General features: G+C 41.7%; 1 protein-coding gene across 3 annotated transcripts in view; it reads left to right on the top strand.

Annotated features, from left to right (window-relative positions):
• The window catches only part of elp4 (elongator acetyltransferase complex subunit 4), a 53,062-nt gene that overhangs the window by 20,528 nt on the left and 19,228 nt on the right, over positions 1-13,306 (top strand). For 2 of the 3 annotated variants that reach the window (XR_013283304.1, XM_077520002.1), the window contains exon 9: positions 1,633-1,739. Coding sequence is in view for 2 of the 3 variants with exons in the window: in XM_077520002.1 (XP_077376128.1) it covers positions 1,633-1,739 (107 nt within the window). In the remaining variant the exon portion in view is untranslated. Of the gene's footprint in view, positions 1-1,616; positions 1,740-13,306 lie in introns of all 3 variants that reach the window. The other variant, XM_077520004.1, reaches the window with a different exon arrangement.

Genomic DNA, 13,306 nt, shown 5'->3' on the forward strand with positions numbered 1-13,306 from the left:
GGAATCGATATTCTCACCATCACTCTCTTTTCCTCTCTGCCTCTATCTCTCTATCCCTCACTCAATGTCTCCGCGGCCAGCGTGCCCCGCTAATAAATGGGGGCAAGTCTTCCTCGCCTCCAGTAGGGGAGGAGGACGTCGGTTAATGGACGACTGAAGAAAAGGGGAGGGGGGCCAGAGTTTGCTATCCCGGAACTCCCCATCACTTTGGCACTGAGGTTTCACCATCTCTTCGTTTTCCTGCGTGCGTCTCCTCTTTTCTATCGCTCTATCACACTCTCCACGCATAAAGGTCAGAATAAGCGGCTGGGGTATTTTTAGCCATGCCTTTCGAACTCTCCCGCTTCACTCTTTGCGCTTTTCCTCTCATTCCCCTCCTCTCTCCGCTTCCTTTGCCTGGAGTTAGACAGCCCCGATTGAGACATATGAAAACACAAGAAGTAAAAAAACATTCAGTAGCAGATTTTTGTTTCGTCCAACATGTTTTATTTAGGCAACACCTTTTTCAAGTGATAGCATCCCTTCACTGTGAAACAACAGATGTGAATTTAACAGGGCTGTATTGCACATATTTCTATTTATCATTTTTATTCGAATAAGCGCATTTTATCGTTTCGAAAGAACAAAATTTTGTCCGATTAATCAGCCCGAGTAATTCTGCTTGTGTTAAGGATGTGTGACATCGACGCGTACGATTGTTTTGATGTGTGTTCATGGGTGCAGACTCATCTGGTATGAGTGCGAGATGACTGCGAGTGTGCGTGCGTGTGCGCGTGTTTGCGGCAGCAGTTCAGGGCTGCTCAAAGCATGCTGGGAAGCCTGTCACGGCAAATCAGGCAAGGGGAACTCACCCAAGTGCACAGAGGAGAGAGCTCACCATCCCCCCACTTTCTCTGTTTGTGTTCCTTCCTCCATTACTCCCTTGATCACTCTACTTCTCTCCCACGCTCATTTACACCAACCTACTTGTACAGTACTTTTGCAGTTGTATCGAAATGTAACTTTGCCGTCAAGGAACGGAAGAATGACGAGCACAGCTGACGTAGACGTTCCCCACATGGACGTTATCTACCTTTTCTATCGCACACCTTGCTCTTTGCCAGGTAGAATTCTCTTCATGGTGCACTACTGCACTTGTGTTCCACAAACTGATAAGTAGCTGGCAAGTGTTGGTACAGAGTGGTAAAAAGTTATTTACTTTATTTTGAACTTGAAGCATAGATTTTTCTTGATTGTAATCTGCTTTGGAGGCAACCTAACATACTGTAGAGCGATGATTTCAAGATCAACTGCTAACAAAAGAATGTGAATGTGTAATAATAAGGTGGATTATTGAAGAAACTGATTGAAAACATGCTTGCCTTATCAATAGGGGGAGATGTGCTCCTTCAAGTGCTCATAAAAATTTGGGGGGTACAGTGGAACTTGTAAGGTGGAGCACACTTCATTCTGGGATGTTTGTAGACCTTTTACTCATACGCAATGCTCAGAATCAGAATTGTCTTGATCGGGAGAGTATGTTAAACACAAAATTAATCCCAATATTCCAAATGGTATGACCTCAGGGGCATTTGACTTGCGAGGTTCCAATTTATTTGAAGTCTTTGCGCTTATAGATTCAATCTGTCCCAGGCCTGCTCCACGTACGTCAGGTGCCTTACCTCAACTGTCTTGCAAGTCAACTGCCTGACCACAAGGACTTGGCCTTTAAGCTGAAGAGGAAGCAGTTCAGCATTGAGGTATGTTGTCAAGGCCAATTTGTGCTGCTGTATCCCACTGGCAACTTTTTTTTTATTTGCTCATTGACTTTTTTTTATATTAATATGTTTACATTGTAGTGTAGGACTGGATGTTACACTATAATCTAAATCTAGTATACATTTTAAAAGAGGTCGTGCAGCCATTCACACCAGTAGGCAGTCAGTCTGTTTAAGTTTGCTTTAGCTTTTAAACCATTATTTGTAACCCTAAGTGTGCTATTTTCGATGTATAATACAGTGGGTTCGAATACGTTTACAATATGTTCAAAGTGTGTGTTTTGGTAAGTTTAAAGGTATTGTAATTAGTTTAAGTGGGAGGTTCATCATAGGTCCATTTTTTGTACTGGTTTATTAACTCATTAGCTCCCAAAAACGTATAAATACGTCATATTTTAAATGTTTGAAGTGTCCCAAAGACGTATTTATACGTTTTTTGTTGTTTTTTTTATGCCAGAGCATAGAGAAGGCTTTCATGCAGTCTCTCTACTGCAGAAAATGGTTGAGTGGCAGCAGAGTATAAGAGATCAACCAGGCCATATTAAAACAAGCTGATTTCCCCACAGTTCTAAGCAGAATTGTGAATAATGATGAAACTTAGCTATGTTCTATTGCAAATTTCTGCACAGCGGAAACAGATAGTAATATACTTTTTTTCCTGATAAAAGAAGAGACTCGAATCTCTCTTTTGGTAGGTTCCATATTTTTATAGCAATAGAACAAAATATTTCGCGGGCCTTGCAAAATCAGTCAAAATCCAGGAAAACACTTCAGTGAAAATGGTTGGGAGTGAATGAGTTAAAGTGATACTTTACTTATTTAGCCATTTTTGGCAGTCAAACATTAATATTTTTCCTATAATAAATTAGGTATTTTCATTATTTTTTATGTACAAATTGTACCTTTAAAAACACATTTTTCAACTTACTGTCGACTGAAAATGGCATCAGAAGGGCTCAGTTAAACAATCACAGCAGCTCTGTTTTCTAGTTTTGGTCATGTGACATTCACAAGCTGAGTTGGTTGGTTGTGCAATTATTTTTTCTCAATGGGCCACTTGAGAAACGGGAACGGATGTCATGGGCCATGCCAAAATGCTAACCTTTATTGTGTTCTACATTAATTTAATTTTTATAAAGCAAAAAAAGTCCAAATGCTTTGAAACTGCGAGAAATAGGAATATGGCCTGCAGTGAAGGCTATGTCCATATGAACACAGAATGCAATGTATTGTTCATTTTCTTCAGCCTCCTCTTGACTGAATACAAGTGGTTTCAACTTTGATTACCGCATTGAGGGCATATATTTTTGTGATTGTTCACTCAGACTATGCGGTAGCTTTTATAATATGTTTGACCTGTTGGTCTTCTGCCTCGGTGGGCTGCTGATTGACACGTGTATTGCAATTGGATTCTAAGCCCAGCGTCTGACGTGTGACAGCCCACACCATCCCTGCTAATCACCTCATTTACTCGAGCTACGAGTCGTCTCTGCCCTGGGCTATAGAATGCACCATTGCGGCAACATCTCATCTATAAAATCGGCGATAGTTCACAAAAACTTATGCTGTGTTTGTGATCATTAAATCACTTGCTGTGGAATCGTGTTATGGACATATATATATATATTTTTTTTAATCTTTTTTTGACAATGACTGACAACAATTGACACTGTTAGCTCCTCACCAGTCTGGTCAGGCAGACACCCGTCACCCCAGCTGCTCATAGTCATGCTAATTTCCTAAATGCTTTTAGACGTTCACGTCCATCACGTAGCACCTTAAGAACGCGGAAAAGAATTCCATTTGACGGCACAGTTCTACTAAAAATGACGCACGCTGGTACTAAATGAGTAGAATTAATCGACTATTTGTCAATTGAACACGTTTTAGTGCTTCCCCTGACAAACGCAAGCTGCACAAGGGTTCTGTTGGTTGTGTGATAAGGTTACCATGGTAGCTGTTGATGTGTCAGAGAGTTCAAACTCCGGTTGATGTGCAATTATTAGCCATGATGCCTGAAGACAGAATTAACCCATGGCCCTGTCTGAGCAGGTAGAGGAGTGCTAGGTGTTTAAACAAGATTCTCATAAACGCATATGCAGACAGTTCTTCACCCCCATAGATATTCACATTCATACAGTGGTCTCAATCACATGCTGATTGAGAAACTGAGGAAAGCGAACGTGACTGACACTTTCTTGAACGCGCACCCTGTCTTTTCCGTCACTGGTTTCACAACACAAGATGCTTTAAGGATGAAGCTCTGCTGTGGTATGCAGCAACATTTGCGCTTACCTTTGTTTGACCCTTTAAACTGACAGGCAACTTGCCTGTTGGGTACTGGGGTGCCAGAGGCAGGTCGCGGGGTCAAATACAGTGTAAGATGGGGATTTGTGTCAAATTAGTCTTGTGTTTGAGGCTATGTTTGAGGTGTCTGTTTCACTGACAAGCTTCATCTCTTGTAGTGTGAACACTTGCTTTGAGGTTTTCATTGATGGGATTTTGCTTGTGTTTTTATAAGTGCTGGATTTTTTTCTTGTGTATTACCCTGGCCTAATTGCATCATTTTGACATGTAAATAATGTCAACTTGCATGACAGAGTTGAACTTGAGAAATTTAAGTCCTCGCATGACTTACATTGGTTTACGAACATCGCATGGCCATAAACAATTAACTTTAAAACGTGAATATGTAAATTGACGCTCTTTGATGATAACTTGATGACCACAGGCAGTCGAGACGACCACAGACAACAATAAATAACAAAAAACAATTATTAAATCTCATATTAAAGTAAAACTAAATATTTACGACTTATAGAATGACAAACAGGTACATGAGAGGTGAATCCTGAGCAATCAAAAACAACTACAGGGTTCATGAACTGTCATTTACAAGAATTTTTCAGTTTTGTATTGCTCCTAAAAGAACAGAAATGTGACAGGCATGGTTGTTATTGGACAATGATAACTAACCTTGTCAGCAAGCTGAGTTCTCGCGGTATTTGTTCACAAACACTACGAGAATCCATCTTGCACTGCTCCCGCTGATACGTTCGCAACCGACCTTTTTAGGTCTGACCAATTGGGCGTTGGTTATGGCGGGACACGCAGCTGTGACGAAACCAGGAAGCGCCGACGCCGGGGGAAAGAAACAAACTTAACATAGACGAATGGATCTCGCAGAATTACTCACTGTTTCCATGTTGAATGTTGATCAGCGAGAGGCGCTTCGTGCATTTTTATCTGGTAAAGATGTCCGTGCTTTTTTTTTATTTTTATTTTTTTTCCCCTAAAACGTGACCGACGATGACATTTTCATCTGTTGCTGTGATAGGACAAAGCAAACCTGCTCAAGATACCGCATCGTCCACTCAGCTCGACCTATTGTGCTGAATGTCCCGCCTTTCCCGAGCAAATCAGATCGATAATGTGAAGTATACCCTTGAGTGAATCACAATTATCAATCTGGCTATTGCCAAGTTAAACGGTAACCTTGTTATGGGTGGAGCCGGAAATGATGATATTGTTCAGGAGAAGTACAAAACAGGTTCTAGAATGTATAGAGTAGGTTAATGTTTCTTGGCATGTCCCCAAAACGTCTTTAAGAGGGTGGCTGTGCGCGCCCCCTCCCCATCGCAGCCTGTGGGTGCCGAGGGAAGGGTGTTAATGGACCTATGTGAGAGCGAACAGAGCGAAGGCTTAGAGCAGAGGGGAAGGAGGGTGGAGGCACAAGCATTGAGGAGCAGTTAAGTGATTCTCAGGTCAGGTCTAATTAACATGAGGGTTTTTCCTTAGAGGCACCAAGCCGCATTATTGAGAGAAAAATACAAGGAGATGGAAAGAAGAAATTATGGAATACAGAACAAGTTAGACAGAGACTCGGTCCTCCAGGCTTGTTTTTGTGTTTGTGTATGTTTGTATTCCATGCATGCTCACATATACATGCCACAGATGACTAAAAAGTCAAAAGGCCTCGATGAAAATCAACTTACATTAATTGTTTTATATGAATAATATTATGTTGTATTGTTTGAGTGAAGGTCACTAAGTTAAAGTTTACCAGACGTCATTAAACTACTTGTAGAAAACAAAATTGGTTCTGCGGAAATCTGCCAGCGTTCCGCCTTCCTCTTTCACAATCAGATGGGAATGGACCTTTAAAATAATATTCCCTGTGAATAATTTATACCTCCTGTCTTGGTTGCGCACCAGCCTCTGCCGCATTTTGGAATGAGGTGCGCTTATGGTTTGTGCATGTATGAGAAGGAGAGAGAGCGCTGCGCAGGCCAGCCAGTGGCACGCGATCGGATGCCTCGGCCGAAAGAATATTCACAACATACATCCGGTGTGCATCTATTATTTAAGAGGAAATTTTTATCTATTCTGCAAATGTGCATGCATGTTTGAAAAAGCCCAGCTTGGTGGGACTCTGCTGAGTTGGGTGTATCATGGGTCCAAAGACTTGGCTTTTGGTTTGTTTATTGTAATACCAACATTATGTATCCTCCAACTGACTTGAATTTCATCTGAATTCTATATACACACAACTTTCTATAGCTTCATTTCAGTATTGTAGAACAGATCACTGGTTTAAAAAAAAAAAAAAAAAATCTAGAATGAATCATTTTACTTTCAAAATATCCAGAGAGGCTGGTTGATATTTTGCAGTAGCGGTTGCTGTAGCTTAGTCAACACGGAGAACATATCTGGTTCTTTGCCAAATCCGCTGCCTTCTGTAATAAATCAACACAAAGCCAAAACATTGTGTCTCACAAAGGGACAGCGTTAAAGCAAAACAAATGTGGGCATATTTGCGCCTCCTGCCAGACTGTGTAAGAGTGTGGTCTGCCTCAACTTGGCCTGGAAGTGAAGCTGTTTCATCGGTGAGCAGTGAACCCTTAACATGGTCCATGCACCACTCCGCCCCCATCAGGCCAGACTGGCCACACTGGGCTCAGTCCTGATTAAAGTAGCCCTACTTGTCTTCAGCTTCCATTAAAGCGAGTTCGAGGCGAGGCAAGACTGTAACTTGCACGCCACCCTGCATCCGCGGGGTCTCGCACTCACTATAGGCTATGTGTAAGTGTGTGCAGCGGGGGCTTGCCATTAGCATAATGGTAGTGACTGGAGAATCATATCCCCTAGTGGTAAACTAGTTCTTCGTCAGATTTTAGGCTTCTGAATATTGTTTTGGCTTTACAAAATAGCAACGTTGCCTTAGGTCTTTGCCCTTTTTTTGTTTGGGTCTTGAAACGCTGTTAAAACTTGAATGTGTTCTCTCAGAATAAACCTACCACTAAACATGCACAAATTAATCCCTGGTAGGTTTGTATTTGAGACCTTGAACATGCTCTAGTTTACTTACTCACACGTGGATCTATATCATCAAGAACGCAATACCTGACCAGTTGTGAAATTGTCCAAAGAAATAATTGCCTCAGTAATTTCACTTTAAAAAGAAAAGTACATGATACCCCCAACTGTGCTGAAACTAGGACTGGGTATTGTCAGCAACCTTACAATACGATGCCTGGTTGAGCTTTCAGAGACACGCCGGGAAACTTCATGAATGAATGTACAACATCGAGTCTGACCCCTCCGTATCCGAGGCCCACGACGATATATTCCTGTATTCATTTTTTGAAACTTGCGACTTGCTGTCGTTTACATTTACACACGTTATATCGTAAAGACCACAATGCCTGCTCAGCATTTAAATTACCAGTAGAATAGCGGATTTCATTAATTTCGCAAAAGAGGATACCACCCCACCCGTGCCGAGAAAATGAAAGTTGCCATCATGGGCACAAAGTTTTGTGGTCAGAGTGGTTCAAAGGTGGAATGTTGATCCAGAGCAGGAGCATCAAACTCAGGAAAGCTCTCTGCTTGGCTCCTAAAAATAACTTTCCCACACTCTCACACTCTCTGTCCTGGACGGGGAGGAGGGTCAAGAGGCGGAGTCAGTATTTGCCGTGTTGCTTTTGAATTTGATTACTCTGTAATGGCCTGTTTGTTTGTTTGTTTTTAAACAATATTTTGCTATTTCTAACACAAAAGGGCAATTGAAACGGACATGTTAGGTTTCATATGTATATGTGTCCATGCTTTTCCGTTATCCCAAAATACCAACTTATACCACCCTGCTTTCTTTGGGGTTCTGTTTCAATATTATGCCACTCTTCCCTTAGTTAGGGTAGGGTGGAGTTAAACACATCCATTAGTTGATGGGGGATTGTGATTTCAGTGTTTATGGTGAAATGGAATTGTTTGGAATGGGAAGAAAGTTTAAGAAATATATTATACAAGCTCACAAAGGAAATGTGGAAACAGTTTGAATCATTTGGTGCAAAATGAGTTTAAGAAGTTCCCCGGGACTTCTAAAACTTAAGTATGCTTGGCAAAGTTTGTAGAACTGCCTGACGCTGTGTCATCAAAGTAAATGTTCTCACTGAGACTGCAGGGATTAGCTTTCTTTCTTTAAATATTTGTTAACACGCCAAATGTCGGATTTTATAAAGAATGGAACTAACGTTCTCATGTGCGACGAAGCCGGACGATTATCTCAATGAGTCCCGATGTGAAGCTTCGGTTAAATTGAGACGCAAATAGAATTTACCGTGTGTGTTGACTTAATCCGACAGTTGTTCCACAGAAACCGCTTTGTGATGCTTGTTCAGTGTTCACTTAGCCTTTTTCTACCTTCTCTGTCAGCAATCTCTGAATGAGGCCTCGCTTAATGAAAACAAATTGGGTCGCTTGATTCGCTCTTTATCTCTAAGCACACCATAAAGGCATTTGTTTCAGCTAATCACGGGACCTACTTAACCCCTGCCGCTGTGAATATGGTTGTATTTAAAAAGGATCCACACCGCAGTCAACACAGAGTTGTTTAAAGCGGCTTCAGCCACTGAGCGACGTCGATGTGGCCGCTGAATGTAGCCGGTCCTCATGAATTTTATGAGAGGCAAGTGGCCCTGTCCTTCAGAGTTCACAGGTGGCTATTGAAAGGCCAGGCCAGAGGATGGAGGATAGTTAGGGCCTGCGTAGAAGTCTGAATAGACTTTAATTGCACTCCGTCGAGAAGTCACTGTGGGTCACGTGAAAGACAAGTTTGCACTACAAAGGGCAAGTTAGTGAAAGTTAGTTAGCAAGATGATGCCGCCGTATGGAAAACTGTGACATCGGAGCATCATCTTTCGCCAGCAAAACAGGAACATGATTCTTCTTTTTATGCTCTATCTGCCGAACCTTTGCCTCCTGTGCGTGAAGGTGGGGGGAGACTGTGTGGGAGAATACTGCAGTGTGTGGCTTAACCAAACTCCTCTTTTGTCTCTAACAATGATGAGTGATGATGAGTGACAGGGGTGTTAGGAGCGGGATCTGGAGAGCAGAATGCGCCTAAGCAGTGCTCACCAAAACTCACAATAAAGGTCAAATCAGAGGCAAGCTTCGTCTATATATATGGATCATCGTTAGCCACTTTTCCTTTGTGCCGGTATATCCCGAAACAGCCTGGTTCCGCTCTGTGATGACACGTACAGTATTTGTGGCTGTATGGTTCCAATGGAACCGTTCCTCAGAAACTCTTCGAACTTGGTTCTAGACGCAGACTGCGAATGGGTATGACGTCACTGTCATTTGATTGGCCAACATATTTAGGCTTTTCTTTAAGCGAGACGTCGAGCCAGACAAAGTCAGCCACCGCCAAGTAGATCTTTGGGATCTTTGACTCTCTCACGATTTGGTTCGATTCAGGTTTTGGGGTCTGCAGTGCGATTCAGAATTGATTTTCGATTCTAAACTATTTTCTATTCAAAATGATTTGAGTGACAACGATGACTTATGTGTGCGAACGTTAATCACCTGGGGTGCAGGTATGATTTTTGGAGGATTTTCCAGATCAGTCGCAATGGCGGCGGCTCTTGTTGTGCGGCGGGCCGAATAAAACTTGCTCAGTTGTTCTTTCGTTACTAAGTGTCTATACATTTTGCTAATGCAGCTCAACTACACACACAGCCTGCCTCTTTGCTGCTGGCTCCCCAATATACTGACACACACACTCTAGCCCGGCTGCTAGCCCAGAATGACGAGGACTTGCGTGCAAGTGTTTCCCAGGAGGCAACTGTAGACCGAGGCTTCTGAAGGCCCGAGGATGGCTCTCGACGGCGGTTAGCAAGGAACCCGTATTTTATTTTTTTTTGGTCTGCTCTCCTCCTTCCCCTCCCCCCCTTTCAGAGCTCAGGCAGTGATCGTAATGGGGGGTGACAGCTCACCTCTCCCTAGCGTGCCTACGGTCCTCTGAGCGTTAGGCCCCCCCAATATATCCCCACCACCACACCCCCAAGTCCCGGAAGGCCACAAAGGTTACTCCATATGTTAGTCTGCGAATTCTTATGAATTCCCCCCAAAACACACACACTTTTTCCTCCTTATCTGTACATATTATTCTATCAAGTGAAGAACATTTTGTATGTATCAAGTCTTGCTGATTTTTATCTTATGTATTTATTTATTTCAATTATGTGATAGGCCATATTGAAGTGTGGGAGTTATTTTTGCTTTGTCATCGCCATTGTTATCACCCCATCCACCCCACTCTCCTGTGTTTATTCTTTTACGAGCAATATTTGGCCTATAATATGATAACACTGAATGTACAAATGTACTTATGTGAAAACCACAATAAGGTTAATGGTTTGGTAGAGTGTCCATAATTGATTTTTACAGAACAGATCCAACTGAGCTCAAATATGTCAGAATGTGTGAAGAAATTTAGAACCATACGTCACATTCAGATTTCAACATTTTGGCTTGCTGATTGACTTCATTTATATCAGATGTAATCTGCTTACTATCAAAAAGAGGAATGGTCTCATTTGGCGTACCTCATTAGACAGATCTCATAGCACACGGCAGAAAGAGCTTCTGATGTTCATCTTTTGAACACTTTCAAGTCTTGCAAGAAGAATGAAGACGTAATGCACCAAATTAAAATTCAATCACTACACTGCATTGTGGATCTTTGAGTGTTGATTCCTGTGCAAGTCGAAGCTAGCTGGCGAAGTCAAATTGTAGAATGAGAAGTGTGCGTATCGAGGGGAAGGTTTGCGTGTGGAGACGGACGCCGACTAGAGCACAAAAGCATGTGTCATGGTGAATATTGGAGTAGGCAGAGTGTTAGCAAGGTCAATGTGTACACACAAAAGTGCTTTACTTTCTCCAACTCAGCTTGCTCATTCTCATTCCATTTTTTTTCCAGACAGCATGTTCTTCCTCCTTTAATTTAATTAATCATCAGAAGTCCTTATACTGGGCCCAGAATCCAAACAAATTCCCCCCACAGTCCAAAAGAATGGCAAATCAGTGTTTTTATCAAATGGCTTTGTCAAGTATTGGAGCAGTTTGAATGTCTGTGTGAATCGAGATTGAAAGTTCCTGTATAGTGAAAATAAACGTGTTTAAATTTGACGCCCCACAGTGACTTTTAACAACCCTGCCAAATTTGAATGGTTAGAAAAATTGCCAAATATATGAAATAACACTTCAAAATCATTTAAAAAAAAAAAAAAAAGTCCTTGTCTACATTCTCAAATGCTCGTGTCCGCCGTTTGACATGTTTCAGCCACAAAAATATATAAAGCCTCCAGTATGTTCCACCTTGTCATTGTGTGGCTTTTTACACCACGACAACAGGCGCTAGCCACCAGCTAGCTGGCAAGCTAACCGACTTCTAGAGCTCCTTTTTTGGCTTATCCGTGGCAGGGCCTCATCGCTTGTGAATTTAATTAAATAGCACCGGGCCATTGTTTAAATTGGGGCTTCTAGGGAAGAGGCATTTTCGGCTTGTAGATCTCTAGCTAATATCAGCAATTATCTTGTGAATTCACTTTACATGATCTAAAAAAAGTCTACAATTTTTTTTCCCCCCAAGGTTATGTAAAGGTCATACACACTCTGCCATTCATTTTGTTGACATAAATGTCTTTAACCATTAAAAAAAAAAGTACACTTTCTGTTATTTCAACCTTCGTGGAATAACTTTCTGCATCTCATTTGTGTGTCAAACACACCAAAAGTGCGGATGAGGTTTGGTTTGCCAGGCACACATTTGTACACAGACGTAGCAGTGGTGCTCTGGGAATCAATTTGCAAGGTTAGAATATGCACGGTAAGTGCCAGAGGGGGTATGTGCAGCATCCTAGCATCCTCTCCAAACAGCCTGCAGGCTAAAGTAGAGTCTCAGCCACACCCCGCATATCACCACATTGTTGTGTTGTTTGGGGACGCATGCTACGCCTACTCTGCGCACGCAATGCTGTACCCATTTTTTCCACACGTGTCCTCTTGCTGCTTCTCTGCTCTGTGTAAATATGCATCTGAGTTTTTACCTTCCTGGTAGTTATGTCAGAAAGTTGTGGCTTGGTGTAATCTGACATTCTAATCTGTGCCCAGTCATGGGCTGTTTTCAGATGTCTATACTCGCACCAATATGCCTCATTCACCGCCATCGCTGAATATTGTTCAAGCGTACTTTAACGCTGTCTATTTTGTTAGATAATCTTCTACTTAGCACGTTGTCTGCTCCAGAAGTAACTACAGTGGTGCCTCGAGATACCAGTGAACCCGATTTACTGCCACTCCCAGTTTAAGTTTACTGATAAAACGAAAGCATTAAAGAAAATGACACAGTGTGTTTTTTCAAATGAGAAAACTTTGCATTAGATCGGTCCGTTAAGCTTCATGCTAACAAACAATGCAAAAACGTCATATACAGGCTAACGGATAGCATCAGTGTTATGATGTTATAACCCTTTCAAGCAACGGACATTTGAACACAAACAGTGGAGCAACACAGAGAGATTATATATAACAACACTCAGGCCTATGTCTAAATTATAATATTATTTGTATTACTTTTTTTTTTTTGCAGGGGGAATTATGGCATTTATTTAAATGGGGAAAGATTTTCAGATGTATCTCAAAGCTATTACATAGACATAGAAGTAGTCCCGGTCCAATCGTTTTTTTCAGCTGATCGGCATCGTCTGAAAAATACGGGATATTTTTAATTGGATTCATTACTAAAGCCAAGAATTAAAAAAAATATATTGTTTACTTAATTTGAACCACTGCTGATTTAACAGCCATTAACATGTCGGGATACCTTTTTTAAATTCTTTCTATTGCGTTGCCATGATGTCGGCTTCAAGACTCGGTATCGCCAAATATTTAAAAACAAATGACTAGGACTTTGACTGAGGTGCGAAAAAAACCCGATCAGGACATCACTACTATTCAGTGTCGTGTTGTGAACTTCTCATTAAATGTTGACTTCTCTGTAGTTGTCATGTCATCAGTAGTATTTTCCTATTATTATCCTCCCACAAACATGTAGGATGCTGTTCAGACTTGCCACTTCTGCGTCGAAACCTCAAACCAAAAGTTCTTGTAAGTACAACAAAACCACAACATCTTCCCTCGTTTGTAAGCTTAACGAACTTGAACAAAACATTCTTTCTTTGCTTCTTACCTCCTGTAACGCGTCA

This window comes from Festucalex cinctus, chromosome 4 (assembly GCF_051991245.1).
Source record: "Festucalex cinctus isolate MCC-2025b chromosome 4, RoL_Fcin_1.0, whole genome shotgun sequence".
Lineage (NCBI taxonomy): Eukaryota > Metazoa > Chordata > Actinopteri > Syngnathiformes > Syngnathidae > Festucalex > Festucalex cinctus.